The 18,501-nt window shown below is 36.8% G+C and overlaps 1 protein-coding gene across 2 annotated transcripts in view; it reads right to left on the bottom strand.

Moving 5' to 3' along the window:
• Positions 1-413: 413 nt before the first annotated feature.
• LOC136026096 (probable cytosolic iron-sulfur protein assembly protein CIAO1) overlaps positions 414-18,501 on the bottom strand; it is a 47,997-nt gene continuing 29,909 nt past the window's right edge. For both annotated transcript variants that reach the window (XM_065702375.1, XM_065702373.1), the window contains exons 4-7: positions 15,646-15,814; positions 11,803-11,932; positions 8,488-8,626; positions 414-758 (exon numbers count right to left, since the gene is read on the bottom strand). In XM_065702375.1, coding sequence (XP_065558447.1) covers positions 490-758; positions 8,488-8,626; positions 11,803-11,932; positions 15,646-15,814 — 707 coding nt within the window. In that variant the 3' untranslated portion in view covers positions 414-489. The remainder of the gene's footprint in view (positions 759-8,487; positions 8,627-11,802; positions 11,933-15,645; positions 15,815-18,501) is intronic.

Genomic DNA, 18,501 nt, shown 5'->3' with positions numbered 1-18,501 from the left:
CGTGCACTTCAATCTTGCCTAAAAGTAAACATGGTATAAAAGTATATTACTATTATCAGTGTATACTACTATATTACTTTATATAACTGTTTTAACAGTAATAACTTGACTCAAACTGTTATTTACTGTAATTGTTGTCTTTTTAAGCTGTTTTGTATTCACGACAATCTCCATTTGTTTTACAGATTTATGCTTCTTTCAGATCTTAATTCCACTCTATGCTCTTCATAGAATGCTTTGTAGTTAATCTACTTAAAGAGACTACCTTCGCATAAATCTGTACGAATGATGATTCCTTCTCAGTCAAGTCGATTTTTGTCAATTAAGCAGTCACAATTTGTTTATAGAAAAAACGAGTGTTGGTAATACGAAAGTGGAGTTTGTCGCAGTTCCTACGCTGAATCTTACTGTAATTGTTTTCCATTGTAGGCTGGACTGAATTTATTTAATTGTTAAGTTGTTTATAAATTACATTATTAATTGAAAAAATTAAACATAAGATAGTGGATCTTTATCACAACCTGATACGAGTACATCAACCTGATTTTCAAGTAAACCACATATCTTCGGCTGGACATACATAAGAAAGCCTCTTTCGGTATGACTATGCTCAGAAAGAATTACCGTAGCACCACGGTGCTGAGCATCAAGTACCTGGTGATGGGACATTTCACCGGTGAGCAAAATATCAGCTTTGCTGGAGCCAATCACAGAAGAGCCTGAGCCAGCACAAACAGCAATTGTCTTCACTTGTGTATCTAATGGAAAAAGTAATACGAAAATTATAAAATCTTGGTAAAAAAGAAAAGCTCTCAGAAGACGGATTTATATGTTGGGAGTGAGGAATATAGGAAATATAGAGTCAATGGAAGAAAAAAAATACACTTATAGCTTTGGTATATCCTGTTTTGTCATTCTCTATTCTTTTTTTTTGCCGCAAATAACTAAATGAATCATAAACGAAACCCTGTGAAGCAACTAAAATAAATATCAGCTTCCATTAAGCCAATCACAGAATAATATACTGATCAAGAGGCCGATATATGATTCGCAACAAATGTGCAAGGGTTTTCACGTGTCTATAAAGTGAAAAAAGTAAGCTTAATACAAGATCATAGATAAAAAAACAAACAAGAGCTGGCAAACAAAAAACAAAAACAAAAATGGCAGAGTCCTGGAATAGGTAAAAAACAGATTAGACAAAGGAATTGTGGAATAGATGTGAAAAATGGAAGAATCAACCAGTGAAATTTATTTTGTTCTTCACTTCTTTTTTATTTTCATGAAAAAACCAACATAGCATAAAATCTCTATCAGGTCCAATTAACCTCAATGTTACGAATAAACCTCGTTTTTGAGTAGGCTAATACCCATAAAAATGTCAACCGCTTGGAATAAGACTAAAAACATGCCGTTTTATTTTTTTGTATAAGCCTAGGGTTGGAGCAGTACATAAGGAAACATGATAAGAAAACAATTGTTGCTTCATTACATTCAGAATAATCCTAGTTGGCACATTTTGAAGGGGGTGAACCTTTACCATTTTTTTTTTTTTTACTGTTGTACAATTTTTTTTTTTTACAAAATTCCGAAAAATAAACATGGATTCGACTGCATTTATCCGTTTTCAAATAATCTATATATGTAGTTAAACACCATCAGTGCCATCTGACAAAAACATATTAATAGACAAATACTGATAAATTAGGTTAAGTTAGTTTAGGTTACATTAGATTAGCTAGATAGCACTTGGGTGTTTGTTTATAAACGATTTTCAAGACTCAGAGAATAAAAACAAATATTTAGAAATGTGATAAAAAAAACAGGAAATACAAGGAAAGAAGTGAAGATAAAGGTTCTTCACCTGCAAAATATGTTAAGTAGGATTATTCTGCATATTATGAAGTAAAAATTGTTTTCTTAACATGTTCCCTTATGTACTGATCAAACCCTAGGCTTATACCGATTTTGTTTTTGCTAAATTTAGGATATTCGCAGCTTTTGGAGTAAAATTCTAGTAGTTTGTAAATGCAAGAAGGATATAACTCAGTAATTTACAAAAATGGCATGGAAACACAAAAAATACAGGTAAATCATAAACAATCCAAAGAAAAAGCATACGTGAGTATAAAAATAGTTAATGTACTCTCCTTAAAATATTTAAACTACAACGTTCAGTTGTTTTTTTTTTGAATTATTTTTGAATTATTTTTTGAATTTTTTTGAATTTTGAATTTTTTTTTAATTTGAATTTTCAGAATTAACAAAACTCTGATTCAGCAAAAGACCCCAAGTAACTCGTAAATTGAAATTACAGTCCAAACCACTAATTCCCATTACAAGGTTAAATTATTCCACATAATTTTCTTTTTAGAATACTCTTTCATATTCTTTCAAGAATATGGAAAACAGTCTTTAATAACAAAAAGGGGGCAGAGCTGTAATGCGATAAATTTTTCTTCGTGGTTGCTATAATTCAAAAATGACATATTTACAAGTTTGAAAAACAAGTTTAAGATACAAACACCCAGGCTATATGACAAGCCCAATACACTGTCCTGTGGTGGCGCAGTGGGTTTGACCTTAGCTTGGTAACATGGGACCCAGAGATCGAATCACGCTGCAGGAATGCACTGCAGGGCCGACGCAGGGACCTTAGTAGTCAGGAAGCGCCGTTAATCTGATACAATACAATACCCAATACACTTAACTCGGTTTGACACTGTTGTTTCTTTTGATTTATCATGGTTGCATCGGTATCTGCAAACTAGGAATTTTTGTCCTGTGGTGGCGCAGTGGATTTGACCTTAGCTTGGTAACATGGGACCCAGAGATCGAATCACGCTGCAGGAATGCACTGCAGGGCCGACGCAGGGACCTTAGTAGTCAGGAAGCGCCGTTAATCTGATACAATACAATACCCAATACACTTAACTCGGTTTGACACTGTTGTTTCTTTTGATTTATCATGGTTGCATCGGTATCTGCAAACTAGGAATTTTTGTCCTGTGGTGGCGCAGTGGATTTGACCTAAGCTTGGTAACATGGGACCCAGAGATCGAATCACGCTGCAGGAATGCACTGCAGGGCCGACGCAGGGACCTTAGTAGTCAGGAAGCGCCGTTAATCTGATACAATACAATACCCAATACACTTAACTCGGTTTGACACTGTTGTTTCTTTTGATTTATCATGGTTGCATCGGTATCTGCAAACTAGGAATTTTTGTCCTGTGGTGGCGCAGTGGATTTGACCTTAGCTTGGTAACATGGGACCCAGAGATCGAATCACGCTGCAGGAATGCACTGCAGGGCCGACGCAGGGACCTTAGTAGTCAGGAAGCGCCGTTAATCTGATACAATACAATACCCAATACACTTAACTCGGTTTGACACTGTTGTTTCTTTTGATTTATCATGGTTGCATCGGTATCTGCAAACTAGGAATTTTTGTCCTGTGGTGGCGCAGTGGATTTGACCTTAGCTTGGTAACATGGGACCCAGAGATCGAATCACGCTGCAGGAATGCACTGCAGGGCCGACGCAGGGACCTTAGTAGTCAGGAAGCGCCGTTAATCTGATACAATACAATACCCAATACACTTAACTCGGTTTGACACTGTTGTTTCTTTTGATTTATCATGGTTGCATCGGTATCTGCAAACTAGGAATTTTTGTCCTGTGGTGGCGCAGTGGATTTGACCTTAGCTTGGTAACATGGGACCCAGAGATCGAATCACGCTGCAGGAATGCACTGCAGGGCCGACGCAGGGACCTTAGTAGTCAGGAAGCGCCGTTAATCTGATACAATACAATACCCAATACACTTAACTCGGTTTGACACTGTTGTTTCTTTTGATTTATCATGGTTGCATCGGTATCTGCAAACTAGGAATTTTTGTCCTGTGGTGGCGCAGTGGATTTGACCTTAGCTTGGTAACATGGGACCCAGAGATCGAATCACGCTGCAGGAATGCACTGCAGGGCCGACGCAGGGACCTTAGTAGTCAGGAAGCGCCGTTAATCTGATACAATACAATACCCAATACACTTAACTCGGTTTGACACTGTTGTTTCTTTTGATTTATCATGGTTGCATCGGTATCTGCAAACTAGGAATTTTTGTCCTGTGGTGGCGCAGTGGATTTGACCTTAGCTTGGTAACATGGGACCCAGAGATCGAATCACGCTGCAGGAATGCACTGCAGGGCCGACGCAGGGACCTTAGTAGTCAGGAAGCGCCGTTAATCTGATACAATACAATACCCAATACACTTAACTCGGTTTGACACTGTTGTTTCTTTTGATTTATCATGGTTGCATCGGTATCTGCAAACTAGGAATTTTTGTCCTGTGGTGGCGCAGTGGATTTGACCTTAGCTTGGTAACATGGGACCCAGAGATCGAATCACGCTGCAGGAATGCACTGCAGGGCCGACGCAGGGACCTTAGTAGTCAGGAAGCGCCGTTAATCTGATACAATACAATACCCAATACACTTAACTCGGTTTGACACTGTTGTTTCTTTTGATTTATCATGGTTGCATCGGTATCTGCAAACTAGGAATTTTTGTCCTGTGGTGGCGCAGTGGATTTGACCTTAGCTTGGTAACATGGGACCCAGAGATCGAATCATGCTGTAGGAATGCACTGCAGGGCCGACGCAGGGACCTTAGTAGTCAAGAAGCGTCGTTAATTCTTAAATAATAAATAAAATGAAAAAATATTGCCATTTCCAGCAAATTCAGGAGCAGTAACTATTTTTACGATTAATCTTAACAGTTAAATGTTATTTAGAAAATACATTTACTGGAACTTTGAAAATCAGGCTGAAACCCCTCGAAAAGGCGTTTTGTTGATCAGTTGTGCTTTTTGTTGATCAATTGAGGTTTATTGTTGAAAAGAGCATTAAAATCTGAAAACTAGTGCTTTATTGAAAACTAAGCTTTTCTAAGTTCTTAAAGAGTTAGAATCATGTCGTTAAAGCTATTGATTTCATGGCCGATAAGACCATTGAGAGCTTTATAGATTATTATTTTATTTTCTGCAGGCTACTTAAAAGTTTTTCTATTTCCATTCCTGTTGTGTTTATTGTGGTTTTGCGCTTTCCGTCATTTCTTAAAGTTTCAGTTACTACAATCGAGTCATTCTTTACTTACAATTCGTTACCACGAACTGTCTGATTATGATTCATTGCAGAGTTTCGGCATGGGCTAAGGGAAAGGTTTATTTCACCTTTATCTTGGCAATCTCGAGAAAACGATCAATAGTTGTTTGATCTCATTACGAAATTTGATACAATCCCCCCAAAAACAACAACTAATTTCCAAGCCCATGTCCGGGGGGGGGGGGGGTACAGGGTTTGAACCCCCCCTCCATTATTTTTGCCAGTCTCGTAAAAACGTATCAAAAATGCATATAATCAAATTTTGATGCGTTAAAACAAATTGTACCCTCCCCCCCTTGGAAAAATATCCTGGATGCGCAGTAGCTAATTTTACACAACCTCTATAATGTTATGATTCTTACCTTTGTCCCCTTAGTGTAATTTTTTTTAATGCGTTTTTTAAGTTTTTGGTTACTACGAGCCGTGGTTCGCACTTTACTAGGTTGCAAAAGACTTTATTTGACACTTTTTGAAAAATTCACCTTTGCATCCCACCCCCTCATATGAAGCTTGTTCTATCGAGTATTCCTCCTATCGTATTTGTTTGCTTGGACCTTTTTCTTTTCAAAAAAACATGATTCGTCCTCTTTTCTCGCCAATGGCGTCATTTCATGGATATTAGGAGGGGCCAAACCTGTAATTTTTCAAGATCTAAGGGAGCGATTCTGTTGTCTTTTGATTTTTTTTTTCCATGGAAATACAAAAAAGGCCGATATTCAACAAAATACCAAAAACGGCATTTTATCAAAATCAATTTCTCGCTTAAAGTAATAGTTGGAAATTGGACTTCTTGATACTTGTGAATAACAATAGAAATCGAGACACATTTTTCAGTTTTTTTTCAACCTCCAGTAAAATATGACGAGCCGCCTTCTGCCTTAGCGGAAATTGTAGGTTTTTTTCTTAAATGAACTACTAGAAATGCGATAAATAATTTTTAGAAAAAAGAACTTAGAGTTAAATTTGAGAACACAAGGAATTATAGGAAAAATCGTGCAAATATCAAAATCTTAGGAAAGGAAGGACCCCAACTCCCTGCATGTGTGCCTGGAAGTGGAACATTGAAGTTATCTGAAAAGTCTGTAAAGAGCAAAAACAAGGCTTAAGATATATGGCTCAGCATTTCACGAAATAGGCTACCTTGGCTTAATGAAAAGAACCGAATATTTACAAACAAGGATGGATAAGATAGTAATAATAGATAAACGAACACAAACTCAATATTAACCGTATAGGATATCTTGATGTTACAGATAGAGCTAAATATTTATAAACTGGCCTGAATAAGATCAGAAGAACATTTTCAGAATGAAAACTTATAATCCATTAAAATAATTAAAAGTCCCCTTTCTATGGTCTGTGTTGTAATAAATAGAAAAAATAATGGCCTGAAATATATACACCATACAGGGCAAACTGTCTACTACCACTACTAACAACTTACTGCGGTACCAAGTTGCTTCAGGCCAACATAGCCATTCACACTCCTCTTCCATCCCAATCTATTAAAAACCTCCCTTTTCACCCTCCCAAGAAGTTCCCGTGTTTCTTAAATCTTTCCTTGTGACATCCTCCCACCCTACTAAAAGACGACCTGCTTTCCGTTAAGCTCTAGATGGTTACCCGACAAGGACGATTTTGGATAATCTGTCCTCCTTCATCTGCAGAACGTGTCCTAGCCATCTCAGCATTTCTCTCATAACCCCAGACAGTGGAATTGAACCACACTTTTCTTACAGCTTACTGCTTGGGATACAGTCAGTCAGCAGGGTACCCCAAAAAAATCCGTAGGCAATTTCTCTAGAAATTGCTTATGCTAATGAAAATAGCCGGGATAGTATTAAATTTGTTGAATTGAATACAGACTGTTTCTGTATTTATTTTCCTGCGCTTATGAACATAAGAAAATTTCCTTCTGAGATAGTTCCAAAACTATTCTGAATTAGGAAAATTATTCACGAATAACATATTCATTTTCATTTCCGTCTATATATTTTATTAATATTCATATATTATACTAGCTGTTGGGGTGGCGCTTCGCCCCCCAAGCCCCCCCATATATATATTTTTAACTACGTAACGCATGCAAATATACAACATTCTTTGCTGTCCCACTGTCTGTCCATATAAATAGATTGTCAGGTTTACCAACTCTTGAACATGCAACATAATAATTGTCCATGGGAAAACAATCCGTATTCAGATCTATACCGCATTTTTCTAACGATTGCCCTTGAGCTTTGTTGATGGTGATGTCCCCGTCGTCATTTATATACCCCCCTGTGCCCCCGGCGTCCCCGTTGTAGTTGTGTCCCTGTGTCCTGGTCGTCATTTATATTCCCTGTATCCCGGTCGTCATTTGTGTCCCGGTATCCCAGTCTGCAATCTCTCTTTGAGTGTCCCGGTCGTCATTTATATTCCCTCTGTCCCGGTGTCCCGGTCGTCATTTGTGTCCCGGTGTCCCGGTCTGTAATTTCTCTTTGAGTGTCCCAGTCGTCATTTATATTCCCTGTGTCCCGGTCGTCATTTGTGTCCCGGTGTCCCGGTCTGTAGTGTCATCTTATAATAACGTCATATACAAAGCCTTATATACTTATAATGACGTCAAATGCAAATCCACAAATAAACAAACATGCATATATACAACTTATTTTTATATATATAGATACAGTTTCTTCTTTAGTTTTTTTTTCTTTTTTAGTTTTTTCTTTTTTTAGTTTCTTCTTTTTATTGATTTGTTTTCTTCAATTTGTCAATGTTCATTCTAACATTGACACTTGGAAAAATCTTTACGTGCCAAGCATGCTAAAGCTCCAACAATTTATATTAAACCTCAAAATTTGGGGTATCTGTTTTAAGGTTTTCGAATTACTTTAATCTATTGTCAAAATATATTGAAATATTTGTGCAATTCCCATTTTTTTTAGTTTTTTCTTTTTTTTAGTTTTTTAGCTTTTTTTAGTTTTTTTTCTTTTTAGTTTTTTATCTTTTTTATTTTTTTAGGTTTTTTCTTTTTAGGTTTTTTCTTTTTTTATTTTTTTTATATTTTTTTTTTTAGTTTTTTCTTTTTAGTTTTTTTGGGTTTTTTACCATTTTTCTTTTTTCGAATTACTTTAATCTATTGTCAAAATATTTCGAAATATTTATGCAATTCCCAGTATATAGAAGATATAATCTGGCGTAACAGACAAAGTGTAACAGACATAACACACAGACAACTTATTTTTATATATATAGATTCATTTCCGTCTATATAATGCCTAAGGAGCTAACCACAGATTACTAGTGACATGTTACCACATAGTGTTTAAAAGTACCTACTAAGAGTATGTGTGACAGAAAATCCAATTCGTAGGTTTTGAACTCCCAAATGGTTTTTAATAACCGGGATCAGGTCATGAACGCTGATACAATCAGTCAAAGTAACGAAACGACCCATTCCACAATTTGGCAAAATATTCTGAAATACAAAATTAAAATTTATTTTGCCTGGTTAAACAGAGCCATTGCAAAGGTAATATCAAATGAATCCGACTTACTAACTTTTTTGAAAGAAGGGAGGATGAGAGATTTTAAAAGTAATTAAACATTTTACGAAAATATTATTGTGCTTCAAATAAAAAGGCTTGTAATAATACTAACTGTGTTGAAAAGCTCCTAACCCATATGCAAAAAAAAAGTTATGATAAGACAACACTACTCTGATAGTGGCATACTGCACAATAATGTTTTATAATAAAAATAACACTAAAAAATTAAGAGATGAGGCATATATATCAAAATATATTACAGCTTCATGTTTTTTACTAGAGAGAATAATTAAGTCTTTAAGCTTGCTTTAATTTTGTACATAGCGGGTTACACTCTTTTTGTTTGGACTGTTATTGAGGCACTTTCGCATAACCTCATCATAGGAATCAAATTCCAGGTCCTGTGCCGGGTGGCTACAGCCGAGATCACACCCCAGGTCCTGTATTACCAACAAGGGATAAATCCCGCTGTGCCACCATAGAACAAAAGAATCGACTATGTATATTAATGTCTATCATTGCCGTAGATAGGTCTGAACTCCCATCTTCCCTCGTAGAAGTAGAGCGTCATTATCATTATACCCTGATAGTACTTCAGGAAGTTCATTGTTGGACCAGCCTTGGATTACTTACTACCGCGGGAAGCTTGTAGAAGTAGAAGGGTCTTTATCAATTCCTTATCCACCCCCCCCCCCCAAAAAAGTGAGATCAAGTTCGTGAGTAAGACAAGGGAGGGATTGAAGATGGCAAAAGGCAAATTATACAAAAAATACAGGAAAATACTGATAAAATCAAACCTTAAAACTTTAGGGGCGAAAGGAAGCAGAACACAACCCTCTTCCTTTTTGGGTAAATGGCTTTACGAGGTAGAACCAAAAATTCAATTTCTCGTAAAAAAAAATTTGAAAATCAAACCTTAAAACTTTAGGGGCGAAAGGAAGAAGAACACAACCCTCTTCCTTTTTGGGTAAATGGCTTTACGAGGTAGACCCAAAAATTCAATTTCTCGTAAAATAAATTTTGCTTCCAATTGCATAGTAAAGTGGATGAATAAAAAAGTAGTTTTTTTTGAAAAATGCAATTTAATTTGTACCTCAAAAACTTGCTGGTAAAGGAGCCTCAATGCAACCAAAAAACGCGAAAAATTGAAGTTAATCTTTTAGTGAAAAAGCTTAAATACAGTCAAGAAAGTCAGGAACAATATCCAGATTTAAAATTTAAAACTAAAAAAAAAAATCAAATCCATGAACTAGACCAGAAATTACTCAGTTTTGTTTAATTGAACGTATGACATGATAATACACTCCGAGCAAAATAGTTTATTATAGCTGAACTATAACAACCGCGAAGAAAGTAAAGACTTAAACTTCCATGTTTAGATCTCCAAACTGTTTATAAGAAAAGGACAACAGAAAATCAGTCCACAGTTTAATCTATATTGTAAGGATTTCTAAAGAACGAATGAAATGTTGCTTTGCAAAAAACTCGAAATTTTGAGCCTCAAATTGCAAAAGAATCAAAGAGTTCGTCATAACTGTAGTAAGGAGCGACCCGGCTCAATAGTAACTGAAACTCTAAAAAATTGAATTTTAATACCAATAGATATACCAAAAGGATCGTATTTTAATGCTGATTTGAAATATATAAGTTTTATCGAGTTTATTCTTAGCCAAAAAAAGTTACGAGCCAAAGAAAATTTGCCTTATTTTCGAAAAAAGGGTAAACACCACCTAAAAGTCATAGAATCTTAATGAAAATCATACCATCAGATTCAGCGTCCCAAAGAATTTGAGCGTATCATGTCTTTGGGGACGGTTTAATCCCCCACAGTCCCCGGGGGGAAGGGCTTCAAGTTACGAAATTTGCCCACTGTTTACACATAGCATTGGTTATTGGGAAGTATACAGACGTTTTCAGGGGGATTTTTTCTGGTGGCGGGGGTTGCAGGGAGGGAGTTACGTGGGAAGATCTTTCAGTGGAGGAATTTATCATGGTGGAAGAGTATTTCCATGAATGGGGCACTGGATTTTCCACATTATTTAAAAAAAAAGTTTTTTTCCACCGAAAGGAAGGAGTCACATTTGTTGTATTTTTGTTGCGTTTTTATGAGGTAGAAAAACATTTCAGAAGGGGGGTTCAAACCCCCCAGCCCCTTCTAGATACGACCTTCGACCATAAGAAAACTGAACGGTTTAAATTTGACATTTCAAGGCGTGGACCACACCCATTAATTCTCATATTTCCAGGTAAGTTCTGTATTGTATTGTATCAGATTAACGACGCTTCTTGACTACTCAGGTCCCTGCGTCGGCCCAACAGTGCATTACTGCAGCATGATTCGATCTCTGGGTCCCGTATTACCAAGCTAAGGTCAAACCCACTGCGCCACCACAGGACTCCAAATAAGTCCTTGTTCACTGCTACTCATTTTTGAAAAGGTAGGAATAAAGTTGTTTCTTGGAAACTGCATTCACTAAATGTACTATGAGAAATAATCGAACATAGAAAGTTAAGCAGTAATCAGCGAATAACCGCCGGAGAACTGCAAGCAATAGTTCATGAACTGGAGATATTATGATTCAGCAGAGCCATGCAGTGAATTTAGTGACTTACTGAGGTTTTACATACTCAGTTTTTTTTTACTTTGCCCATAAAAATTACGAAAAATAAAATGTGACATTTAAAGATGGTGTTCGAACCCATTAATTCTCCTTTTTCCAGGTAATGTCTTGTTCTCAGCCAATTATTTTCGGAAACGTAGGAATAAATTGTTTTTTGGCAACTACATTCCCTAAATGTACTATGAATAGCAATCAAAATCTAGAAAGTTAAACAATAATCAGTAAATAGCCACTGGAGAACTACAGGTAATAACTCATCAACTGAGGATATTCCGATTCAAAACAGCTATGTAGGTTTGTTCCTGCCAATTTCCTTACCCTCATTATTGTTTTTGCAAACTTAACGTTGTCGTGGGGTTTCAGAAAAATTATATTTTGTATCTTAAAATTTGGCAATTGTTGATGATGGTGATGAAATCGTTAGGCTAATCAAGATTAATCTACACCTGGCACTGATTTTGCCTAAATTCAACCGTACCCTATACCTTTTCTAGTTTTTGAATTCGAATGCCATCAGTAGTCATATGAGGATGTTGAAGCACGTTCACAATTCCAGTCAGTTTTTCATCACTGCACAAAATCGTCACCAACTCTTTGCCACTGGCTGCCAGCATGCTAATAATGAAAGTTGAAATTAACCAGAGATTAATATGGTCACAAAAAGCTGGCTCGGATAGTTTCTGTTAATTACGCTAGTAAAATCAGTGCTTAAACTGAAATAGAAAATGGGCTGGTAATACCCCTCAATTTTCCCGGAAAAGCAATTCCGAATACTCCTAATAAGAATGACTGGGGTATAAGGTTTAGTATTGGTTCAGTAAAAATTAATGTCATTGTTAACTTTGTTTAATTTTGATGCTATTCAGTTTTTGACAATTCGAACATTTGATGAGTAATCAATGAAGGCCATGCAAATATAAACTTATTAAATAGAAATATGTCGATATTAAACAGTGGTAATCAGGAACAGAAATATTGCTCCCGAGGCTCTTCGAATGCATAAAACAACGACGATGAAAATTTGAGCAATTCCGTGAGGTCTTGCAAAAGTCCACTTTTCCTAATTTTACAGGAAAGCAAAATGAAAATGAAAACGCACAATGAAAGAATCTTCCTCGAAAAGCGGAACTTAAGAAACTTTAAAGACTGATTCCTCGTTAACTTTCAGATTGAAATTCTCTGAAAATTTCCAAATTGCTGAATTGTTCGTTACTTAGAAGAAAAGCGACATGCGCTCTTCTTTACGCCCTTTTAGATCAATTTAGTACTCGGTAAGAATTAAAGATAAGCCAGTTTTGAATAGACCAAACAACAGATCTCTTCGAGCTCTTTCGAACCACATGGTTAACTCTTTTTCGGAAAAAAATTGGACTTAGGCCCTCTTGGCAAAACACCACATAATTTATAAACACCACATTAATAGTTTAGGCCTTTAGGAATGGTAATCAAACATCTGCTTTACATTAATTAATTCAAGGGGTCCCTTCTTCCTGTCTTGCATTTGAATTTGCCTTGTCAGAACTACAGATTCAAGAGTCAGGATATTCAGTATCCTCAAAGATATTAATACCGAATCTCCGCTGACCATCCTTTCTCAGAGGATGAATTCAACTTGCCCCAACCGTCATCACGAAAAAGTGTTCCCCCGTGTGGAGTGAACATCCCTCCTGTGGCATGAAGTGGCATGTAAATGGGCACGGCGCTTTAATTTTCGTAGAACCCTTCCTACTCTCAGAAACCCCATCAATAAATCTCACCCCGCCTCATGAGAAGTGTCAGTTTCAGACGAAATTTCAGCCTGAATATGAATACTGAATATGATGCCCCGTGTCAGACTGAGAATTTTCCCAAGGGGCCAGCTCCGATTGTTAAGAACTTTCCATACCAGACCGATTTACCTATCATCAAATCTGAAAATCTGAAACCAGAGACAGTTTAGTGGATTTTGAAATTAAAACACAAGCTAGAAGAATCTTTGACCTATATTTCCTGTATTATTCCCAATCTACTGCCTACAATGCACAGTTTAGAAATTCCCGACTAGTTGAACATCCTAAATGTGTCTGATAATCCCTACGAAATTTCTCCTCCCTTCAAACCTAACAAGAAGGATATAAGGCATTGTGACGTCCCCTCAGCGGAAGTTATTAATTCAGCAGGAATTACTCCTGCCAAGGAAATGACCCAGCCAAATTCTCTCAAGAGGATAAAAAAATAGTAAGTGAAAAGTTTACCAACCAGTCTTGTTAAAATCACCGTGATGAGGAAATGTCAATCATTTATGAATCAAAAGGACTCACAAAAAAAAGTACTACAAATTACTACTCTCTGTACTCAAGCGAATCAACAATCACAACAAATTTTACATTTGATGATTAGTGTGAACCACTCTTTTTTTCTATTGTTAGTTGCATATAGCGGCGGTTTAACCCTGGGTAAGAGGGGGAAAGGTGGTTGCCCCTCCCTGAGTTTTCTGACATCTGACGTGAAATTGTTTTTATTTTATATTTTTACACTCCTATTAAAGTACCTTGTTCCCTCCAACAGATTATGTTGCATAAAACTAATATTGATGTCATAGAATATGACAAATTGCCTATAATCAACAGCAGTGATTGTTTGATTTTTGTGCCATTCTGAGAAGATATAAAGTGAATCAAATGATCTTGTTAGTGGACTATATTAAAGTAAAAGCAAAAGAAAGTTTGATAAGACTGTATGGATAAATGTGCAGATTAATTACCTCCTACGGTGTAGTGTGCAGAGACCCTACCAATAGAACCAGGATCTGCAGTTATAAGTGATTTTCTTACATTGTGCCCTACTAGCACCTACTGGACAGTATCTATGCAACTTTACAGCCCGATTAACTGAGTGATCAGTCACGAAGCACCTTTACAGACAGCCATGATAAGCAATAATTGAATAGTATATTTTCTATTCCTTTAGCTGGAGTGAATTCCATACTGAATCGTAATCGCTATTTATGGTATCACAGGGTATCAATCTATGGTATACACTACATACGCCACAATCACCCATGTAAAACTAGAATTATAAAACAAGGACTATAGTTAGAGAAAAAATAGAAAATATTACTACAAGAAAAGGTCATGAATCATGGTCATCTGCTAAATAAATACAGTAATAATAAATATATACTAAATAAATACTCTGTTTCTCCATTTTATATGTCAAAACTTTTTCCAGTCTAGCAACATCCTCAAATAATTAACAATTTTACTTCAAACTTCAGATTTCCCACTATGTTGCATATTTTAAAGGCGCCTTTGCGTGATGCAAAAAAAAACCATACAGTTGATAAAGACAGAATAATCTCTTGAATTTGAAAAGCATCTATATTATATATAGACAGTTAAGTACATAGTTTAAGGTACTTATATTTAAAAAAATTGAAATGATCTATAAAAATTGACATTTTAACATAAACAGCCAAATTTTGGCCCAAAAGTGTGGAAAGTGTCACAGACTCCAAAAAGTGCCACAATGACACCAAAAGCGTCAGTTTGGCAACCCACCCAATAATATGCATTTTTTAATGGTAATCAGCAATACCAAGCGACATGTAACAACCTTAGCCTAAGGTTAGAGTGTAGGGTCGTCGAAGCCTCGTCAGATACGGCCTTGCAAACAAGCTCCAATGTTAGTTCGTTTTTTATACTGTTTTCACCGAGGAATAAGTCTTTAAAATTTTCAAAGATGTTCTAAATAACAAATTGGTGTCCGTATGTCAGAAAATGGGAGGGGAAAGCTGAGTAGCGAGGGATGAGAGAGTTCCTTCTTGAGCGTTCCTTCTGATGGGAAAGAGCCCCCGCGTTAAATGCTAGGGAAGGACTGCAAACGATCCATAAATACTAACTTTTAGCATGCTATAATCAGGTCAGACTCAATATGAGGAGAACCAACACTTCCAATCAGAAAACTTGGGCCCGTACAGGTGCCTCTTTTTACAATCACCACCTTAGCTAATTAAGAGGAAATATTGAAGCTGATATGCCCAAATCTCCAATTGGGAAACTAGGCCCCATAGAGGTGCCTTTTTTACAACTGTCAACTTAGCTAATTAACAGAGAAATATTTAAATTGGTTAGGTAATCATTAGTAACCAATTAAGTAGTCAATAAAAGCTAGGAAAAGGCTTCCTGAAAATCTAGAAACTGAAAAGCTAAAACTCACTGTTATATCCACAGAGGAGAGGCGAAGATTTTTGATATGCTATTTTTGACAATCTCTTGGCCAGTGAAGGCCTCAGCCATCACAGATTTAGAAGCCATAAATAAAACCGGTGAAAATTAATTTAAACTAACCTTTCTTCGACATAAGTACTATCACCCGCAGCAACTCTCAATAATTCTCGTATCACATGTTTGCCCTCTGGGTCAAAAGGAAGCGGAACTGTAATGATGTGAGTGTACTTGTTTAGTGGCGCTGCTGCATAACTTGAGGTTATTGGAACAGATGCTGCGACATTTGGCTCTATGGATATAGAAATTTTAGTTTTTACTCAAATGCGAAGTTTTGACATAAGACAGTATATTTTAAACAGCAAAAGTGACTTATTTCAGATGGTATGTCTGATAGAATGTGATATTATCTGGTCTTTTTAGAAAATCCTTGAAAAAATTTAAACTCTTTAAAGTACCTATTAAAAAAATTGAAAAATAGTAAATTTTACCAGTGTAAGAGCACCTTTCCAGCTCAAAAAGCTTGCCTTGTCAGCTTTTATTTATTTTAAACCGAATCTTGTGAGTTTTTCAACTGTGATCAAAACCAAGCGAACCGAATATTTGTCAATATGAACTCTGCCTTTTTTTTTTAAACTCTATACAGTGGCAAGACGTATTTGCGTGGGTGGGTGCGCTGGATTCGGATCCCTTGTCTGAGAGGACGCGGGTTCGAATCCCAGTGTACCCAATTCTTCAGTTTGGGACGGGGGTCAGTGGCGTGACTCTGTAAGCTTGTAGCCAGGAGTCCCCCAACCCCCCATTGCACTTCCTAGCTGAAGGGCCAAGAAACGGAGATCAGCACCGCCGGTACGGACTGTAAAGTCTAATGCCGCATCCTTTACCTTTTTTTACCTTTTTACAATATGAACTCATCTATTTCATCTGGTAAGGTGTCAAAGCAAAATCGGACTCCAGTTAGAGCTTGACTTGGTTATTATCCATATTGTGAATAAGTGATTGAATAGAATTTATTTCACGTTTTAAACAAATTCATAACGAAGTAATATTAAATGACTGAAAAAAAAATTCTCTTCAGACGCATAAATACCCAATAAAATGTCTTTCACCAATCGATTATTAAAGACATGAAGACCATTTAAAAAATAAGCGGAATTTGGTGACTCCCCACTAATTTTTCTATTACAGCGGATGTATTTCTCAATAAAACCTTTGTCAAGTTCGTTGCACTTTTCCAGGCGGTGCCTCCGTCCTTCGAACCATTTTTGAAGAAATCTGGAGATCTCTTCATGGGCAATTTTATTTCTGCGTGTTTTGCTTCATCAGTGCTATTAAAATGGGCGCACTTCGGTAGTTCTTGGAGAATAAAAAAAAAGTCAGATTGGTTAGATGTTGCCTATAAGGCGACTGTGACATTAATTCCCACCAAAATTCTCTCGGCGCTTCTTTTGTAATACACGAAGGACGCGCTGAGGCTGTAGTATAAGAGGCTTCCATGTTGCAAACTTTTCTGTGCGCTTTTCAAATAATTCTGCTCTCATTTTCCCAAAAACCTCTACCGCAACAAGCGTCAAAATTATTTTCTTTAAAACTTCTGCGGTTTTTCGACTCTCTGAAAAGTCTACAAGTGCACTAACACTGCTACTACTACTAACAACTCACCGCAGCACCAAGCCACCTGAGGTCAAGCTCTTCATCCATCCCAAATCTATTCAAACCTTTCCTCTTTGCACCCTCCCAGGGTGTTCCCATTCCCTTAAATATTTCTTTATATCATCCTCCCACCTCAACCACAGACGACCTGTTTTCCGTTTAGCCCTAGATGGTTAGCCGAATGGGAATATCTTTGTCGATCTGTCATCCTTCATCGACAGAAATTTCTCTCATTATAGCCCTAGAAAGCGGGATTGAACCAAACTTTCCTTACAGCTGACCGTTGGAGATACGGTCAGTCATTCGGGTATCCAAAACAACCCGCGGGCAATTTCTCTGTAAAGAGTCTGGCAAATCTTCCTAAGTTTCTCGTAGCACCCATACGTCAGAGCCATATTTGACCACTGCATCACTGTAGCTTCCAATATTCTGATCTTGGTTCACAGAGTTAGTTTGTCATTCTTCCGAACTTTTTTCAACTGTGAAAAAAAAAAAACACCCTAAGCCTTGGCTATTCTACCTTTAACATTTTCACGGATCCCACCGTCTCTACGAATAATATTACCAAGGTAAGTGAAGCTGTCCACCTGATCAATCATTTCGTTATCCAACATCGCCTTTTCATCTCCACTTAATCCTAGCCTTAGTGACTTGGTCTTCTTAACATGAATTTTCAAACCTAGCCGAGCACCATGAACTCTCAAAACCTCGAAAAGTTAATTCATTTTGCTCACAATTTCTTCTAGGATGCTAAAATCATCAGTAGAATTTAAGTCCAGGAAGGTCTGTCTTCCCCATTTGATTCTGTGTTCTCAAACTGCCTTTCCAGTGCTCCTTAAGAACAAAGTTCATCAAAATGATCGATATAAATGGGGTTAGAACACAACCCTGCTTAAATCCTGACTTAGTACGAAACTTTACGAATACCTGAACCACAATTTTCTACCTTAACCGCAGCAGTGTTATTCTCATACATAGCATCTTTCAGTATACTAGATTTAGAGAAATGATCAACTCTCAAATTTTTCAACAACAGGTTGTAGGTCTTGATCCCGCTGGTTCTGATACGAGAATGGTTTTCGGCAACCAATAAAAGTAGTGTCTATAAACTTAACTACTATTATTTACTTCTAATTAACTGGTAGTACTACTATCGATCACCGAAATTTCTTAGTGGCAGATAAGAAGAAACCAAGTTCTGCCAATTCATACCAATTTTGTCTTTTACATGAATCTAATATGATTAGAAAATATTACTCTCAATACTCATATGCTGGGAAGCAGGACTTGCATAAGACTTTAGCCTTTAGGAGTTCGAGCCACATG

This window comes from Artemia franciscana, chromosome 4, assembly GCF_032884065.1.
Source record: "Artemia franciscana chromosome 4, ASM3288406v1, whole genome shotgun sequence".
NCBI classification, from domain to species: Eukaryota; Metazoa; Arthropoda; class Branchiopoda; order Anostraca; family Artemiidae; genus Artemia; species Artemia franciscana.
The sequence above is the reverse complement of the archived record's forward strand: the minus strand, read 5'-3'. Positions and strand labels throughout refer to the sequence as shown.